Source organism: Erithacus rubecula, assembly GCF_903797595.1.
Source record: "Erithacus rubecula genome assembly, chromosome: 11".
Taxonomy (NCBI): Eukaryota; Metazoa; Chordata; class Aves; order Passeriformes; family Muscicapidae; genus Erithacus; species Erithacus rubecula.
The window spans coordinates 459,596-478,677 of NC_136663.1; the positions used below are offsets into that span (position 1 = coordinate 459,596).

At 55.4% G+C, this 19,082-nt stretch overlaps 1 protein-coding gene across 15 annotated transcripts in view; it reads left to right on the plus strand.

Annotated features, from left to right (window-relative positions):
* Nucleotides 1-19,082, plus strand: part of MBNL1 (muscleblind like splicing regulator 1) — a 65,569-nt gene that overhangs the window by 9,052 nt on the left and 37,435 nt on the right. For 12 of the 15 annotated variants that reach the window (XM_079315121.1, XM_079315120.1, XM_079315126.1 and 9 more), the window contains exon 2: nucleotides 10,202-11,134. The exons of 2 other annotated variants lie outside the window; for them this stretch is intronic. In XM_079315121.1, the coding sequence (XP_079171247.1) occupies nucleotides 10,961-11,134 (174 nt within the window). In that variant the 5' untranslated portion in view covers nucleotides 10,202-10,960. Of the gene's footprint in view, nucleotides 1-10,106; nucleotides 10,126-10,201; nucleotides 11,135-19,082 lie in introns of those variants that run through there. One more of the 15 variants, XM_079315122.1, reaches the window with a different exon arrangement.

The window sequence follows — 19,082 nt, forward strand, 5'->3', positions numbered from 1 at the left end:
AGGGCAGCAATGGTACTGTGCATGGCTGCATTCACTGCAGCACCTGCAGGAGCAGGGCTGGGCTCAGGCTGCAGGAGCAGGGCTGGGCACAGGCTGCAGGAGCCTGGTTGGGCTCAGCACAGGCTGCAGGAGCCTGGTTGGGCTCAGCACAGGCTGCAGGAGCAGGGCTGGGCTCAGGCTGCAGGAGCAGGGCTGGGCTCAGGCTGCAGGACCAGGGCTGGGCTGGGCTCAGGCTGCAGGAACAGGGCTAGGCACAGCACAGGCTGCAGGAGCAGGGCTGGGCTCAGGCTGCAGGAGCAGGGCTGGGCACAGGCTGCAGGAGCAGGGCTAGGCACAGCACAGGCTGCAGGAGCAGGGCTGGGCACAGGCTGCAGGAGCAGGGCTGGGCACAGGCTGCAGGAGCCTGTTGGGCTCAGCACAGGCTGCAGGAGCCTGGTTGGGCTCAGCACAGGCTAGGAGCGGGCTGGGCTCAGGCTGCAGGAGCAGGGCTGGGCTCACACAGGCTGCAGGAGCAGGGCTGGGGCTCAGCTGCAGGAAGCGGGCTGGGCACAGGCTGCAGGAGCAGGGCTGGGCTCAGCTCAGGCTGCAGGAGCAGGGCTGGGCTCAGGCTGCAGGAGCAGGGCTGGGCACAGGCTGCAGGAGCAGGGCTGGGCTCAGGCTGCAGGAGCAGGGCTGGGCTGGGCTCAGGCTGCAGGAGCCTGGCTGGGCTCAGCTCAGGCTGCAGGAGCAGGGCTGGGCTCAGGCTGCAGGAGCAGGGCTGGGCACAGGCTGCAGGAGCAGGGCTGGGCTCAGGCTGCAGGAGCAGGGCTGGGCTCAGCACAGGCTGCAGGAGCAGGGCTGGGCTCAGCTCAGGCTGCAGGAGCCTGGTTGGGCTCAGCACAGGCTGCAGGAGCAGGGCTGGGCTGGGCTCAGGCTGCAGGAGCAGGGCTGGGCACAGGCTGCAGGAGCAGGGCTAGGCACAGCACAGGCTGCAGGAGCAGGGCTGGGCACAGGCTGCAGGAGCCTGGTTGGGCTCAGCACAGGCTGCAGGAGCAGGGCTGGGCTCAGGCTGCAGGAGCAGGGCTGGGCTCAGCTCAGGCTGCAGGAGCAGGGCTGGGCTCAGGCTGCAGGAGCCTGGTTGGGCTCAGCACAGGCTGCAGGAGCCTGGTTGGGCTCAGCACAGGCTGCAGGAGCAGGGCCGGGCCAGGCTCCCAAACCCTCCTGCTGCAGCTCTGTGCATTCCTGCTGCGCCGCTGCCTCCTGCGCCAGCGAGTCCAACTGCGAGCAGTGAGTAAGGACTTGGGAACCCTGAGCATTTTTGGGCTCCGGGCCCAATCCTGCTTCCAGAGAAGTTAATTGGATTTTTTTCCTTCTAAAAAAGGGAGAGCGCTCGGCGCTGCGCGGCTCCGCGCTGCGGGCGCAGCTGCCGCGGCCCGGGCAGGGATGGGCTGGGGGCAGCCGGAGCCCCCCTGGGCCGTGCTGCCGGGGCCGCAGGAGCCGCGGGTAGCGCTGCGGTGGCAGAGCTGCAGTGCGGTGGCCGTGCCCGGCTGCGGAGATCGGCTTTTCCTCTCCATGTGAGTAGCCCGGGGCTGGCTGCGCCCGCCGGGGCTGCTGCGGGCGGTGCCGGGCTCTCGGAGCAGGCGGCCCGGCCGAGGGCACAGCAGCGGCCCGGCCGGGCCACACCGAGCAGGTGCGGGGTGTGCAGCGCTGCAGGGCTCTGCCGGCCCGCCCTCCCTCTCCCTCTCCCTGTCCCTGTCCCTGTCCCTGTCCCTGTCCCTCTCCCTCTTCCTGTCCCTCTCCCTCTCCCTGTCCCTGTCCCTCTCTCTCCTCTCCCTCTCCCTCTCCCTCTCCCTCTCCCTCTCCCTCTCCCTCTCCCTCTCCCTCTCCCTCTCCCTCTCCCTGTCCCTGTCCCTCTTCCTCTCCCTGTCCCTCTTCCTCTCCCTGTCCCTCTCCCTCTCCCTCTCCCTCTCCCTCTCCCTCTCCCTCTCCCTCTCCCTCTCCCTCTCCCTGTCCCTGTCCCTGTCCCTGTCCCTCTCCCTCTCCCTGTCCCTGTCCCTGTCCCTCTCCCTGTCCCTGTCCCTCTCCCTGTCCCTGTCCCTCTCCCTCTCCCTCTTCCTGTCCCTGTCCCTCTCCCTCTCCCTCTCCCTCTCCCTCTCCCTCTCCCTCTCCCTCTCCCTCTCCCTCTCCCTCTCCCTCTCCCTCTTCCTGTCCCTGTCCCTCTCCCTCTTCCTCTCCCTGTCCCTCTCCCTGTCCCTCTCCCTGTCCCTCTCCCTGTCTCTGTCCCTCTCCCTGTCCCTCTCCCTGTCCCTCTCCCTGTCCCTCTCCCTGTCTCTGTCCCTCTCCCTGTCTCTGTCCCTCTCCCTCTCCCCGTCCCTCTCCCCGTCCCTCTCCCTCTCCCTCTCCCTCTCCCTCTCCCTCTCCCTCTCCCTCTCCCTCTCCCTCTCCCCGTCCCTCTCCCCCTTCGCCCCGGGGCGGGCAGCGCGGCTCTCCTGGTGGCAGCAGTGAACCTCCGCCTTGGTCCTGTCACTGCACTTGGGAGTGACATCCCGGCAGAAACGCTGATTCTGTGTGTCAAAGAGTGTATTAGTGCCTGGGCAGCCTTCTCGACTTGGGTGGCCGCTCTGGTTTGCAGTGAAGTCTGGTATTCTTCACCTGTAATTTTATATGGGAACCCTTCCGTGCTCCAAAAATAGGCACAACTGCAGTGGACTTTGAGTCTTCTTTCAGGCAGTGAAAAATCAAAGACTGTGAGTCCTTGATGCTGATAATGTAATTACGTATTTCTCAGCTTTTTGATACGTAGCAGTTAAAAATGTTTTGGGAGTGCAGGCACTTGCTGTGGAAGGAAGTCCCTGGGCAGATATCTTGTTTGCTGCTTATCAACGTTTTATTGAACTCCTGTATTTATGTGCAAATACATTCAATAAATAAATCTTTAATGATTTGATTTTTGTTGTGAAAAGTAGACACAGCTCTGCTCAATTCTTCTAATTAAATACAGCTAGTGGTGGAACAGAAATGCAAGTATTTGAAACTTCTTTCACTCATTTTTCTGACAAAAAATTATGACTGACAAAGTTATTGCTTTGGATTTGGTTTGTTTTCTACAACTTTTGAGCATTCTGTCTTTAATCACCATTTTTCTAAAAGCTAGGTTTTCTTAAGTAATTTCAGGAACTGTCTTCCAGATATGTCATATCTCTGGTTTTGGTGTATGAGCAGAAATTTGAACTTTCTTTATCGGTGTTTTGGAATGGCTTTTAGAGGTAGGAGGGAAAATGGTTATTGTTAGCTGCATACACATCATGATTCAAAATGAACAAGTATAACTACATACTAAAGCAAATAACTGATTAAAAACTTGTCTCGAACATATTTTCCACTTCTTTCCTAAGTAAAAGTCATGTAGTTTTTATTACTTCTTTTTAATACCAGTGACTAATTTGGAGCATTTGCTTGGTGTCTGAAGATGCATATATTTGTTTAGTTTGCCTGAGATTGGTCACGATCCAGAATTAATCACATCAGTAAGTGTTTCTGTGCTGCTGAGCACTGCATATGCAGGGATCTCCATTAAGTCAAGGAAAGCACCTCCTAAACTGGTTTCGTTTTGCTGTGTGTGGAAAAAACATTTTGTATTTAGTATGTAAGAGTCATCACTGATGTCTCAGATGGTGACAGAGCCGAGGGAATTAAAAATCCCCTTCTCTGTGGTTTAGAGTTGTATGTAACTAATGAAATAGATTATATAGATCCCTTGCATTTTCTGAGGAGTTGTGTAAGTTTTTATTATCGTGGAAGGATGCAATTATAAATATAAATGAAATGAAAGGCCAGGCTGAATCCAAGCATGGAAATGCTGTGTTTTGGGCCTGAGGTTCCCTGCGAGCAGGCAGCTGTGGGTGCAGGGGCAGCTGCTGGCATTGTCACCAGGAGCAGCAGGGCACACCAGCGTCAGCAGGTGACATGAATGGCCTGTTCTATTCCTGGTGATTCGGTTCAGATTTCATCTCGCTGCTCAGTTTGATGTGTGCAGGGATGTGGTGGCTGCATCCAGACTCCTGACTCGAAATTATTGTCCTCACAAAGTGGTTGTCGTGTGAACGGGCGAGAACTGAAAAGTGGAGTTTTTGCTGTGAGCTAACATGGGAGGGGTGGCCCAGCCAGGAGGAGTTAGTGAGGCCAAGGGGAGGAGGTTATTGTCTGCAGGAAGTGCTACTATTAATAAATTAATGATGTGAGTGGTGACCATGTGTATGTGCTGATCCATCAGGTGCTGGCTGCACTGTCCCTCAGGACTCCTTTTCCCTCTGCTTTATCCAGATTCCCTGGGCAAGGAAGAGCCTCCCTGTGCACCAGGGCCAGTGGCAGCTGCTTTGGGAAAGGGGAAGGCTGGGCAGGAGTGAGGTGCTGCTCTGTTTTCCCTTGCAGAACAGGAGGTGTGCAGGCAGCAGAGTGCAGCAAGCTGGGGCTGGTGTGTGCTGCACCTCCCAGTGAGACTCCTCGGGCCACTTCTCCCTGAAACCACCAGCATCAGCTGAATCTGCTCAGAGGGAAGCAGCTCCTTCCCTGCTGAGTCACGGACCTGCCTGTTTTCTGTGGGGATTCTAACGATGAATGATGCTGCTGATCATGTTTTATACAAACTCATACATGCGTGTGCAGTTAGAAATCTCTGTGGGACAGTCTGTGCTGCAGCTGCAGCTGCCTCCCAGCTCTGAGTGTGGCTGTGGCACCCATCCTGGGGTTTGCCAGTGGCTGCTCTGGAGGGCAGCACCCGCTGCCCCTGAGCCAGGGCTGGCAGTGAGCATCAGTCACCCCATGGGGCAGAGCAGGAGCTTTTACAGAGCTCTGCCGTGCACCCTGACTGCCCAGGTGTGGGCACCTGTCCTGGGCTGACCCCGCTGCCCTGGGTCATCTTGCTGCTCTCCTGCCTTCCTTGGCTTGTGTACATTTGCAGTTAATCAAACAAAATGTGCAAGAGCTGGATTAATAAATAGCTTGTAGTTTTTGGAAGGGTGCATAGTTGATTTATTATGGCCTCTCAAATGCCTTTGTATAGAAGCGGCATGTTTACTGTTAGAACAAGAAAATAAAATAAAGCAGGTTTTGTTTTTTTAAATTCAGTTTGTTACTTCTTGGAATTTTAACTTAAATCACTAGATTACTGTCATCTTTAAAAGTAAACAACTTTTTAGGCTTGCTTGGGCCATGTCACTTCTTTTAAGGTTGGAATTCCCCTATGCCAGGATAATACAGAACTGCCCATTTCTAAAATACATTATGTGAATGTTATGGTAAAAGAATTACAGCGTGAGTATGTTTTTATTACCAGAAACTGTAATTGCTACTTCAGTGGTGGGTAGGGATGGATATGGAAATGCTTTGTAATACATCAATTGATGAAAAGTGGATTAAAGGCAGAGTAGTCCTCCCCCTTTGTGTCCCTGACTTAAAGCTGCAAGAAGAGAAGAATAGTTTGTGTGCCACGTCCTCGTGCAGAGACAGGGACTGGCCTGTGCCTGTTCGTGCTCATAAGTACACATCCAGCTAATGCTGTCAAACTGTGAATCCTCTGTGTCCCCAAAGTCTCAAATGTTGTAAGAGATTGATACATTCCCCAGGTTATTAAAAAAATCAACAGGCATGTTTCTCGACTGTAAAAATTGAATATCAGCAAGAGCAGTTAATCCGTAACTGTCTGCTCCTTAAAGGAAAGAGGGTTTATAGAATTTGCAGTGTAGCTTTCTGACTTGAAAATAGCATTACTGTAATCTAAAGTGAGAGAGGATTGGGCTGTGGGATTTGTATGTCAGTTCCCGTGCACTGCTGCTGGGACTTGGTTCACAGTTTGATTAGGGAAATCTTGGAGCAATACCTGATTTCTGCACGTGGTTGGGGCACCTAGTGTTCAACATGTTGCCTCTTTTTTTCATTATTTATCAAATTTCCACAAACCCAGTACACTTGGGTGTGTTAAATTCAGATGGAATGTCACAGTTAGGTGGTTCTGCTAAAACAGTTTCAGAAGCTGTGAAATAGACTCGAGATAAAACCACGTCTGATGGGGATGTGCCAGAGGAGCCACTGAAGTCAGTGGGAGGTTGCACCAGGCAAGTCTGTCGGAGCTAAAACAGTACAGAAAAAACCTTTAAAACACTACTACTACTACTAGTACCAAAACTATGTATATCATGCAAAATATCTGGGTCATAGAAGCAGTGTTGGCAGTTTTTACAAATCTGGTGTGGCACTTAGCAGTTCAAAGCTAACGTGTGCTTGTAGTTGAACCAGGCTCCAAGTCCCAGCTTACTGAGATCAGCCCAGGTGCAGCCCTGCTCTGGAGCTGGCTGCTCTCTGCTCCTGCCTTTGCACTCCCATTTTTCCTGAAGTATAGAAAGTACAAAACTGAAAGAGGAGTGATCTTGCTTTGCTGGGCTGTCCCGTGGGAGCAGCGGGTGCAGCCCAGAGTGATTTCTTCAGCTGTAGTTCACTAAAGAATATTTTCCTTTATCCAATCCTATACTGTTATGTGACAAGATGTTAATTAGCTCATTGTTTCAGCTTAATTTTGTGACAGTGCTATAATTATATCCCTCAGTTGTGCCATGGAGTAATTGCTGTATCTCTTCCAACTTTTATATTGAGATATGTTATTGGTAAACTTTGAGTTTGGCAGAGGTGTTTTGAAAATACTGTAAGGAGTCAGTAATTTTGTGTTCCTTGATTTAAAAGACAGCCATTTGGCAATTTCAGGCTTTGAGACTGCCCTGTCAGTGTAAATAGAATATTGATTTTATTCCATTTCCTATCTCATTAGAGTCATTGTCATGAGGATGAATTCACGTTGTGTAATTATCTGTTCTTGCTGACAGTTCTCATGTCATTGAGACTGGTGTTTTCAGCTTCCACTTTCTCTAAGCATTAAAATAGCATTCTTCCCTGCCATCTTCTCCTGAGTGTTGGGCTTTTTGCCTGCCCAGCTTTCCACATCTTTCTTTGAAAGATGTGCATGAATTGAGATAGAGAAAACAGGGATGTCCAGCAAACCCAGTCAGAGGAACAGTGAACACAGTGCCTCTTTGGGAGTGATTCTCAGTGCAGGGAGATATCTTATTTTTGTGTCACAGGCTGTAATGAAGAGGAAAAATGCATCGTTAATCTGCCTGTAAGGGGAAGTAACAGGAGTCTCTTCTGTGTCAGATTCACTTTCTTGGACATTTCCAGATAACCCTTCCATTGATTTGTGAGGCTGTTTCTTAATCATTTTCATTGACCCAGCTCAGGAGACAACTAAGTCATCTCTGTTACCCTCCTAAGGAGTGACTTCTCACTGTTATTTCTCTCTCCTGTCTCTTCTGAGAATCACTTTTTAATTTGCTTTCAATCCTTGTACCCTGATACTCAGTGAAGGCAAGGTTCTGCTTTGGCCAGACCAATGTTACAGTATTCCCAAGACAAGTAGCAAATGCTTGCAAATTTCCAAAGGTGAGCTTTAAAACCCACTTGTGGATCACAAGAGTCTTTAGGACTGACTGTTCTCCTAGGTGGGGTCTAGAAATAATCAACCTGTAAATCAGTTCTAATGAAATGAAAAATAAAAAGTTTGCTGTCCTGTCCCTCTGGTTCTCCGTCTGGGTTTGTTGCAGCCATTCCCACCTTATCAGACATCCCCTGGATCAGCTGGGTTTGCAGACAGTGTATCTTCCTTCTAGCATGTGCAGCTTACTGAGGATTCCTTAGTGACTATCACAAGAGAATTTCAAAGTGACAGGAAAATAGTTTATGCAGATAAAAAGGATAATTCTATGCTAACATCTTCCTTTATTTAATGGAGATATTGAAGATAAACCTCTGGTCTTACATCAGGGTTTATTTCTGCTCGAAGCTATTTTTAAAGCTGACATTTTTGGCTGTTTTCAGGTAGACAACAAACTATGACAAAACACTTCAAGTAACCCAGGAGTAAAGCACAGTTTGGGAGTCTTACCAGGAACATTTCTCCTGTCAGTACATGTGAGCACAAAAGCTACTTTTCATCTGTTTTCATTTAGGTGCTGCCTTCATGCTCTCTTTCATTTCTTGTTAGGGGTGACTATGTGTGTAATGAGAGTGAAATATCTTGTTTGGAAACGGTGGCCTTTAACTTGCATTGGTTTTAGTGTATAAAATGCATCAATTTGCTGCTCTAACTCTTCTTGGTGTTTGGAAAAATCGATGCTCGGTATGGATTGGTTACCAAGCTAATGAGCAGGAGAACACCCTGCTTAGAGCAGTTGCACAGCTCTGTGGTAGAGCTTTTCTTGCTGGCACTGGCAGCACCCTGTCCTGAGGGTCTCACAGGGAGCAAACATTCCTAGCAAAATAACACAGGTCATTTTGTGCAGTGTGGGAGGATGCAGATCCAGCTCTCATCTGTGGAGAACAAGTTGCAGTGCACCTTGACTGGGGCTGGAGATGTGTCCAGGCTTCCAAAAGTGCTGTGGGGTGCTGGCAGTCCTGCCAGGCTGCAGGTGCTGTGGGGTGCTGTGGGATGCTGCGGGGTGCTGTGGGGTGCTGTGGGGTGCTGGCAGTGCTGCCAGGCTGTGGGGTGCTGTGAGGTGCAGGGTGCTGTGGGGTGCTGTGGGATGCTGTGGGGTGCTGTGGGGTGCTGTGGGGTGCTGGCAGTCCTGCCAGGCTGCAGGTGCTGTGGGGCTGGAGCTGGAGGCACACGGCCCCAGCAGCACCTTCTCTGCTTTCAGATCGCCCGTGCTAATCTGTCACGGCTGGCAAGTGTGGAACAAGAGCAAAAACCAAACTGGATTGCCTGGACACTTGTTACAGAACAAATTTTCAAGACCTAAGAATTGGATATCCCAATCACTGAGTAGTAGTGACTGCTGCTGCAGGATGACCTCAAACTTCAGAGTTTTAGGCAGTTGAAGCAAATGAGTGTCTGTGTTTACCACCAAGACTCTTAGTTGTTAACTTGTGCTTGCAAGTAATTATGTAGCTGTTTGTCTCTTGCTAGCAAGGATTAAAACTGTGGCATGTTTTCAAGTGTCCTGGCAAAGAACCCGCGGTGCCTGTTGTAATCTCATTAGCTCTGTTAGGTGTGTTTTCCTTCCCCTGGAGTTGGTTGTTCTGATCGCTATGTCCCTAGAAAAAGAGTAGCTTTTTCTCATCTGTTGGTTTGCATCCACGCTGGCAGCATCTTCCCAGGGTGTGATTCTGGAGGCTGTCAGTGACCTGCCTTGGAGGGTGGTGGGAAATAGGAAGATGCTGAAGCGGCATCTTCAGACAGGCGGGGATGGGAATGGTCTTGCCCTCGGCGGAGGATGCTGTTGGGGCTGCAGCGCCGGCAGAATCCCCGTGCTGGTGCTGTCGGTGTGTCCCAGCGCTCCGGGCTGAGATCCTCAGCTGGGGACGGGAGCTGGGGCTCCTTATTCTGCGTTTGAATGGCAGGCGGCACCGGCTCCTGTGGCAGAGCTGGGCGGCAGTGGCGGTGTGAAGGGAAGCCCATCCGAGGGCAGGGCTAGCCCTCATTGCCGGCGGGCTGCGCGGGGTCTGCGGCGCCGTCGGGCCGGGCCGGTGTCCCCGGTGCCGGCCGGTGTCCCCGGTGCCGGCCGGTATCCCCGGTGCCGGTATCCCCGGTGCCGGTGTCCCCGGTGCCGGCCGGTGCCCCCGGTGCCGGTGTCCCCGGTGCCGGTGTCCCCGGTGCCGGTCCGAGCGGGCGGTCGGGCGCCGCCGGGGCCGGGCCCTGCGGGCTCAGCGAGGCTCGGCGCTGCGCTCGGGCCGGGCGGGGCGGTGCCGGTCCCGTTCGGCCGCCGCGTTCCGCACGCCGGGCAGCCGCGGCGGGCGGTCAGGCGGCGCGGGGCCCGAGCCGCTCGGAGGGGGCCGGGCGCTGCCGGTGCCGCTGCCGGTGCCGCTGCCGGTGCCGTTCCCGGCGGGCTCGCTCGCCGGTGCCGCCGGGCCGCACGCGCGGCCCCCGGCGGGCGCGCTCGGGGCAGCGCGGCGCGGCCGGCGTCTGACAGGCGCGACCTTTCATAAGACGGCCCCCGCCATTGGCTCCCTGCCCGGAGTGTCGCTGCAACGCTCGCCGCGATTGGCCCGCGGCGGAGCTGCCGCCCGGCCCCGCGCGGGGACGCGGCCCCGCCGCCCGCAGCCGTGAGTGCCCTGCGCGGGGCGGCGGCTCGCGGGGCGCCCGCGCCGCCCGCTCCTAACGTGTCTCTTGTCTCCACAGGTTGGTACTAAGAAGTGCCTTTCCTGACGTCGCTGCTGCTTGGGACCGCTTCTAGAGCAGCCGCTGCTTTTGCCTTGCTTGCTGCCAGCTAGACTGCGACGACAGCGCTCCGCCGCTGCCAGCCCCGCGCCCGCCGGGAGGAGGGTCCGGCGCTGCTCCCCCGCCGCCGCTGCACTGTGCACTAAAGTGTGCCCCGAAGGTCAGAGCTCTGCTGCCCGAAAGCCAAGGAGAGGAGGAGAAAAAAAAAACAAAACAAACCCAGCCTAAACCCAGTGTCGGTCGTTGCTCTAAACTGCTGCATCTGTCTATGCCAAACTAATCGATCCCGATTGCACCGCAGAGCCCGCTGCCTGGAGGCACCTGCCCGCCGCCGGCCCCGGGAGCAGCTCGGGAAGCGCTGCCGAGCCCGCCACGGTCCCATGCTTGCCCTCCGGACGGGATGCTGAGCGTGCGGGGCTAGTCCCGGCCACGCTCCGCAGCGCACCTGGCCGCCGCACCTGGCCGCCGCTCCCGGCCCCCGCACCTGGCCGCCGCACCTGGCTGCCCCGAGCCCGCTAACGGCGCCACGCGCTCAACTCTGGTGACACAGCTCTTCCTCGGGATCGCAGCCACCCCGTTTTACACGTACTTGTTTTAAAATTAGGGAGCGGGGGAAAAATAGTGTTCTGGAGGTGGCACTTTCGTAATTTCCAGTTTATCAGTTCAGACGCTCGTTTGCCCGTTTTTATTGGAAATTTTAACTACCTGTAAAATCTAAAGATGGCTGTTAGCGTCACACCGATCCGGGACACAAAATGGCTAACGCTGGAAGTGTGTAGGGAGTTCCAAAGGGGGACTTGCTCACGACCAGACACGGAATGTAAATTTGCACACCCATCGAAAAGCTGCCAAGTTGAAAACGGACGTGTAATCGCCTGCTTTGACTCATTGAAAGTGAGTAAATATTACATTGTTTTCAAGGATATGTGGTTAGTGAAAGAAGCAGTTGTAGCCAGAGAAATCCTACAGCTGAACAGGAGCAAGTGCTGGCTGCCAGCAATGGGCTGTTTTGCTGCTTTTATTTTATTGATGCTTGTCGATTTTTGTTGCAGTTTTCCTTGGGGGAAGGGGAAGGATATAGAGAACGAAGGGAAAATACGTCTGGCAGGGCTCAAATCCTCCAGTATGGCTACAGGGGCTCATTCTTCGCCTCCAAATTATTCCCTGCTTGTAGCTGGAATAAAGGGCACTTCACGTAGAAACAGCAAAGTCACTGTGAGGATTCTTTGTTTTTAATAGCACAAACCACGTAAGCAATATGAGGATTTGTTTCCATCTCGTAACTAGCAGCGGGTTGTTGGTGTCTCTGGACAGCTGATGGTGAACCTTAGAAGAGTGTTTTCCTCCCTGGGTTATTCGGGTGTCTGTGAGCGCCCTGCTTGCCTTTCCGGGGTTGGCACTGGTGTGGTTATCCCATCTCTGACCCAAGTGCACTTGCTTAAGGGAAGGACAGCACTTAGCACAAGGCCGGGTGCCTCTGGATGTGCAAGCATGGCAGGAGCAGTGAGGGTTTTCAGGGGGCACATCCCAGCTGGGCACCATAGATACAGGGCTGTTGTTTCACTGTAGCTGTTGTGTTAGTGATAGGTGTTAAATGGTTTAAATAACCTAACACTGAAATACTCATACCACAAACAGTACGGAATTAATCCAGCGGAGTCATGAAAAAATCAAAACTTGGGAGGCAGAAATTTGTCTGTCAGAGTTTTCTACAGTGTGATTTTCTTCCCAGGCCCTAGTCCTGTGAAGCAGAGCTGGAGCTGGAGCAGCTCCTGTGGGTCCCAGCCCAGCCGGGCCCTGCACGGTGTCAGCGGGGCAGGAAGTGGCTGACAGCAGCTTTCTGTAAATCCTCAGCATCCCGAGCTCCAAAACGTGTCTTGTCTCTGATCAGGACACGGGGTAAAGCTGCACAGTGCTCTCAGGCCTGAAATGCCCACCCCATCACCCCCAGCCATGGCTTAGCTTGCAGATACTGAAAGACTTTATTTCTGTGTTGTTCGAATGCACATGGAGCATTGATTGTAAAATGTGGAAATAAGATGTTTTTATGCATTGAGCATGTGCTGGAGGTAGGAGCAGAGGCAGGGCTGGCAGTGGGTGGGAGCAGAGCAGGGCTGGCAGTGGGTGGGAGCAGAGCAGGGCTGGCAGTGGGTGGGAGCAGAGCAGGGCTGGCAGTGGCAGTGGGTGGGAGCAAAGCAGGGCTGGCAGTGGCAGTGGGTGGGAGCAGAGCAGGGCTGGCAGTGGGTGGGAGCAGAGCAGGGCTGGCAGTGGGTGGGAGCAGAGCAGGGCTGGCAGTGGGTGGGAGCAGAGCAGGGCTGGCAGTGGGTGGGAGCAGAGGCAGGGCTGGCAGTGGGTGGGAGCAGAGCAGGGCTGGCAGTGGCAGTGGGTGGGAGCAAAGCAGGGCTGGCAGTGGCAGTGGGTGGGAGCAGAGCAGGGCTGGCAGTGGGTGGGAGCAGAGCAGGGCTGGCAGTGGCAGTGGGTGGGAGCAGAGCAGGGCTGGCAGTGGCAGTGGGTGGGAGCAGAGCAGGGCTGGCAGTGGCAGTGGGTGGGAGCAGAGCAGGGCTGGCAGTGGCAGTGGGTGGGAGCAGAGCAGGGCTGGCAGTGGCAGTGGGTGGGAGCAGAGCAGGGCTGGCAGTGGCAGTGGGTGGGAGCAGAGGCAGGGCTGGCAGTGGCAGTGGGTGGGAGCAGAGCAGGGCTGGCAGTGGCAGTGGGTGGGAGCAGAGCAGGGCTGGCAGTGGCAGTGGGTGGGAGCAGAGGCAGGGCTGGCAGTGGGTGGGAGCAGAGGCAGGGCTGGCAGTGGCAGTGGGTGGGAGCAGAGCAGGGCTGGCAGTGGCAGTGGGTAGGAGCAGAGGCAGGGCTGGCAGTGGCAGTGGGTGGGAGCAGAGGCAGGCCTGGCAGTGGGTGGGAGCAGAGCAGGGCTGGCAGTGGCAGTGGGTGGGAGCAGAGCAGGGCTGGCAGTGGGTGGGAGCAGAGGCAGGGCTGGCAGTGGGTGGGAGCAGAGCAGGGCTGGCAGTGGGTGGGAGCAGAGGCAGGCCTGGCAGTGGGTGGGAGCAGAGCAGGGCTGGCAGTGGCAGTGGGTGGGAGCAGAGCAGGGCTGGCAGTGGGTGGGAGCAGAGCAGGGCTGGCAGTGGGTGGGAGCAGAGGCAGGGCTGGCAGTGGGTGGGAGCAGAGCAGGGCTGGCAGTGGCAGTGGGTGGGAGCAGAGCAGGGCTGGCAGTGGCAGTGGGTGGGAGCAGAGGCAAGGCTGGCAGTGGCAGTGGGTGGGAGCAGAGGCAGGGCTGGCAGTGGGTGGGAGCAGAGCAGGGCTGGCAGTGGCAGTGGGTGGGAGCAGAGCAGGGCTGGCAGTGGCAGTGGGTGGGAGCAGAGCAGGGCTGGCAGTGGCAGTGGGTGGGGGCAGAGCAGGGCTGGCAGTGGCAGTGGGTGGGAGCAGAGCAGGGCTGGCAGTGGCAGTGGGTGGGAGCAGAGGCAGGCCTGGCAGTGGGTGGGAGCAGAGCAGGGCTGGCAAGTGGCAGTGGGTGGGAGCAGAGCAGGGCTGGGAGGGGGTGGGAGCAGAGGCAGGGCTGGCAGTGGGTGGGAGCAGAGCAGGGCTGGCAGTGGCAGTGGGTGGGAGCAGAGCAGGGCTGGCAGTGGCAGTGGGTGGGAGCAGAGGCAGGGCTGGCAGTGGCAGTGGGTGGGAGCAGAGCAGGGCTGGCAGTGGCAGTGGGTGGGAGCAAAGCAGGGCTGGCAGTGGGTAGGAGCAGAGGCAGGGCTGGCAGTGGCAGTGGGTGGGAGCAGAGCAGGGCTGGCAGTGGGTAGGAGCAGAGCAGGGCTGGCAGTGGGTGGGAGCAGAGGCAGGGCTGGCAGTGGCAGTGGGTGGGAGCAGAGCAGGGCTGGCAGTGGCAGTGCAGTCCCAGCGTGTGTTGGTGTGGCCATTGGTGGCTCTGAGGTGTCACTGTGGGGATGGTGCTGCTGCCAGGGCACAGGTCTGGCCCAGGGGCTCCAGCCTGCTGTGGGTGAGGGGCTGCACTGCCACCATGGCTTTGCTGTGCAGCAGCACCTGCGGTGGCCCCGGGCTGCTTTCCCAGCAATGTGTGTGTGGCCACTGTGACCTGTCCCCCTGGCCTTGCTGTCCTCCGTGGAGCCCGGCCACGGAGCGAGGCAGACATGGTGGCAGGGCTCCCTGCAAGTGCCCTGAGATCCCAGTGCTGGTGGGGGGCTGGGGGTGTGCAGGAGGGGCTGGAGCGGGCCTGGCTGGTGTTCCCAGCCCCGGCAGCGTGACTGGCCCTTCTGCTGCTGCCAGCAGGGCTGTTCACTCTGTTTTTAATGCAGGGGCTGAGCTGACCTTTGCAAAGCTCTGCAAGGTCCGTGGGTGATCCTCGGGGAGAGGAGCGGCTGCTGCCCCGTGCAGTCGGCGCAGGGCCCGCGCTGGGAGCTGGGAAAGGATCTGCTGTTTAAAAATACCCTGCTGAGCAGAGCTGTTTACTGGTGCTCATGCTGAAAGGTTTGCCAGTGGCTGAGCTGCTGTGTGCTGGACAGGCTCCCGGGGATCTGGCCGTCCCAGGAGCCGGGGCAGGAGCCCGCGGTGTCCCAGCCTGGCCAGGGGTGCTTAGCAAAGCTGGGCCATGCTGAGCAGAGTGCCTGTGCCATGGTTAGTAAAGGAGCTGTGCCATGAACCCGAATTCCTTGGGGAAACAGGAAATGGAGTGTGCCCCTTGGGGGAATTCCCATCCAGTCCCCATTGCTGGGGCCATTGCTCAGTTTTGGTTTTGTTTCTGCTCTGTGTCAGTTTTGGTGTGTGCTGAGCTCAACCAGCTCTAGCCATTGAGTTAACCTTGTCTGCAATATCCCAAACTTTGGATGTTCTGCAAAAGCAATTTAGGGAAATGCTACACCAGCTCTGTCTGGACCTTATAAGGTCAGTCAATACTTTAGTACAGATGAAAAAGATTTTTGTTCAGGACATCCAAAAGTAATTTTTAATTTTTCAGTAATTCAATATGGATGTAATGTCCTTGTTCTTTACTAAAATAGCAATACGCTGGAAAATTGACCCTAATGTTAAAATATTTGATTTCTTATTAATGTATATAATATTAGTATTAATTAGACCGCTATTCTTGCATTATCTCTTGGACATAAGACAGATACTTAGTCACTGAATTTTTCTCTACAAACTCCTGCATCTTGGCAGGAGCTGAAAGGAGGTGACCTTTCCGGTCCCTTTGAGGGCAGTGATGCTGTGGTGTCACCTGGGCTGTGTGTGCCTCAGGAGTGAGTGACTGCTGTGTGGGGCTGACGTCAGGCAGGTGTGATGCTGCAGAGCTGCAGCCCTGGCCAGGGCTGCCCGTGGCTGTGTGCTCTGCTATATTTAGAGCATAAACAGGCAGAGCAGCTCCTCGGAGGGACCCTGTGGCTGTGCCCTTCGCCTCTGGCCCTGGCCCAGGTGTGCTCTGCAGGCCCAGGGAGAGAGTGCAGAGAGAGCGCAGCCGCTGCAGCCCTGCCCTGCCTGCTCAGCCCTGCCTGCACTACCCTGCCTGCCCTGTGCCCTGCCTGCTCAGCCCTGTGCCCTGCCCTGTGCCCTGCCTGCTCAGCCCTGCCTGCACTACCCTGCCTGCACTACCCTGCCTGCCCTGTGCCCTGCCTGCCCTGCCCTGTGCCCTGCCTGCACTACCCTGCCTGCCCTGTGCCCTGCCTGCCCTGTGCTCTGCCTGCCCTGTGCCCTGCCTGCCCTGTGCCCTGCCCTGTGCCCTGCCTGCCCTGTGCCCTGCCTGCCCTGTGCTCTGCCTGCCCTGTGCCCTGCCTGCCCTGTGCCCTGCCCTGCCTGCTCAGCCCTGCCTGCCCTGCCCTGCCTGCCCTGTGCCCTGCCCTGCCTGCCCTGCCCTGCCTGCCCTGTGCCCTGCCCTGCCTGCTCAGCCCTGCCTGCACTACCCTGCCTGCCCTGTGCCCTGCCCTGCCTGCCCTGCCCTGCTGTGCCCAGCCCAGCCCTGCCCTGTGCCCTGCCCTGCCTGCCCTGTTCCCTGCCTGCTCAGCCCTGTGCCCTGCCTGCCCTGCCGTGCCCTTGCTCTGTCCAGCCCGCCCTGTTCAGCCCACCCAGCCCAGCCCTGCCCTGCCCCGCCCTGCCCCACCCTGCCTTGCCCTGCTCAGCCCAGCCCTGCCCCGCCCTGCCCCACCCTGCCCCACCCTGCCTTGCCCAGCCCTGCCGCGCCCTGCCCTGCCCTGCCCCGTCCCGCCCCGCCCTGCCCCACCCTTCCCTGCCCTGCCCCACCCCGCCCTGCCCTGCTCAGCCCAGCCCAACCCTCCCCTCCCCTCCTCTGCCCAGAACAGGCAAAAACAGATGCCAGAAGTGAAACTTGCAGCTTGGCGAAAGCACTTCACTTTTTTCCCCCCCTAAATTATTATTTCCCCTTCCTGTGAAATGGAGGCACAAACTGTGTAGGGCTGGAGCAAGGAAAGCAGTGCTGCCTCCCGAGGTTCTCCCTGTGCTGTGGGTGGCACTGGGCTCTGTTTGGGACACTGGTGCTGTGGGAGCAGCAGAGCAGCCGTGCTGTGACCTTTGAGGTGCTGCAGGAGCTCAGGGCTCAGCCCAGAGAGGTGTTATCATCCTGCTGCCTAATTAGTGCTAATGAAACCTGCAGGGCCGGCCTAGGGGAGGGCATGGATCAAGATGGACGTGTGTGGGATAATGTGGCCCTGTGATATTAGGGGGATAATTTTAAACTAAGAATGATTATGTAGTGTATTCAAATTATGCGCTGGAGCGGCTGAGTCAGCTCCAGCTCTGGCTCTGCCTTCTTTAAATGCCGTAGGATTTTTTTCCTAAATTTGGATGCCTAAAAGCCTGTTAGACTGTCTACAGCAAAAATAAGCTTGAGTTCCTAAATCAGGAAACTGGTTTGCAACAGAAATTTGATTTTTACAATAATTTTAATTTTTTTTTTTCTTGGAGAAAAAAAAAGTGTAAGTAGAACTGGTTTTTGAAATGACGTTAGCTTTGTCAGATGTTCCGATAGATGAGTCACGCACGTTTCCTGGAAGCTGAGATAAAGATGTCTGAACAATGGGGAGATGGATGGCAAGTGCACATCTGGTGGGAGCTGCAGATGTGCTGAGATGTGCCCCATCCCTGCGGCCAGGGAAAGTGTCCCATGGCAAGGGACAGGGATTGGGGAAAGTGTCCCATGGCAAGGGACAGGGATTGGGGAAAGTGTCCCATGGCAAGGGACAGGGGATTGGGGAAAGTGTCCCATGGCAAGGGACAGGGATTGGGGAAAGTGTCCCATGGCAAGGGACAGGGGATTGGGGAAAGTGTCCCATGGCAAGGGACAGGGATTGGGGAAAGTGTCACAGAGCAAGAGGGGCAGGTACTCGGCACAGTCCCACACCAGCTCTCCGTGTCTGGGGGGCTGCAAGTGTTCCCAAACCCACTGCAGTGTTCCCAGACCCATTGCAGTGTTCCCAAACCCTCTGCTGTTCCCAGACCCTCTCCTGTGTTCCCAAACCTTCTGCTGTTCCCAGACCCTCTGCAGTGTTCCCAAACCCTCTGCAGTGTTCCCAAACCCTCTGCAGTGTTCCCAAACCCTCTCCTGTGTTCCCAAACCCTCTCCTGTGTTCCCAGACCCTCTCCTGTGTTCCCAGACCCTCTCCTGTGTTCCCAGACCCTCTCCTGTGTTCCCAGACCCTCTCCTGTGTTCCCAAACCCTCTGCAGTGTTCCCAAACCCTCTCCTGTGTTCCCAAACCCTCTGCTGTTCCCAAACCCTCTGCTGTTCCCAGACCCTCTCCTGTGTTCCCAGACCCTCTGCTGTTCCCAGACCCTCTGCAGTGTTCCCAAACCCTCTGCAGTGTTCCCAAACCCTCTGCAGTGTTCCCAAACCCTCTCCTGTGTTCCCAAACCCTCTCCTGTGTTCCCAAACCCTCTCCTGTGTTCCCAAACCCTCTCCTGTGTTCCCAGACCCTCTCCTGTGTTCCCAGACCCTCTGGCTGGAGCTGCTCTGGCTGCAGGTGCTGCAGGGGATGCTGCTGAGCCCCAGCCTCTCTGGGATGACCTGCCCAGCTCCCAGCTCTGCTCCTGTCTCTTGAGTTACACTCCTTCACGTTCCAGCTGGGTGTCCCAATGGACTGTAAAAGCTTTTTCTACTCTTTCTTCAACAGCTGGAAAGACTTAAACTTCCACATTTCTCTGGGTTTTTTTTTTTTTTTTTTAATTCTAAGAAAAAGCTGTAAACCAGAAGTGTGAGTCGCTTGAGTGATGATGTCTGAGGTTGAAGCTCTGGTGCCTTGTGTCTGAGACCCAGGAGCACTTGGTATGATTGATAGTATTTTATCTTCTGATGTGGAAGTGTTTATTTTTTTTAATAGAAGACATGAACTCTGTAAAAGTGACTGCCACTTTTTACCAAGGAGGCTTAAGAATATATAAATGTAGCAGTATTATTATTATTTTATTGTTATCATTATTTATTATTATTATCGCTGCTGAAATTGATGAGCATCTTATTTCTTCTACCTCAGAGAGGTAATTGTTAGTTGTTCAAGCCTCTCTATTTTATCACTGCTTCAAAAAATCCTGTTTTTTCTGACTTGTTGTTCCCCTTTGTTCGACACCTAAGGGTGTAGAGTAAAAACCTTGTTTTGTTTAATACAAAGAAAAGAAAATCCTCTAAGCCTATTGCACTAATGATGTTGAGAGTGGCAGATCGTGGCTCTGATTCTTCTCTAGTGAAGGTGAAAGAGGAAAGGCAGGCCAGCTGAGGTGTTGCAGGGTGATTTTACCTGTGTGGCAGCCCTGGAGCAGGGGCAGAGGGGTGAGCTCAGCCTGGGGGCCAATGGGCACATGGCTCATTCCAAGGAAGCTCCTAAAGCAGTA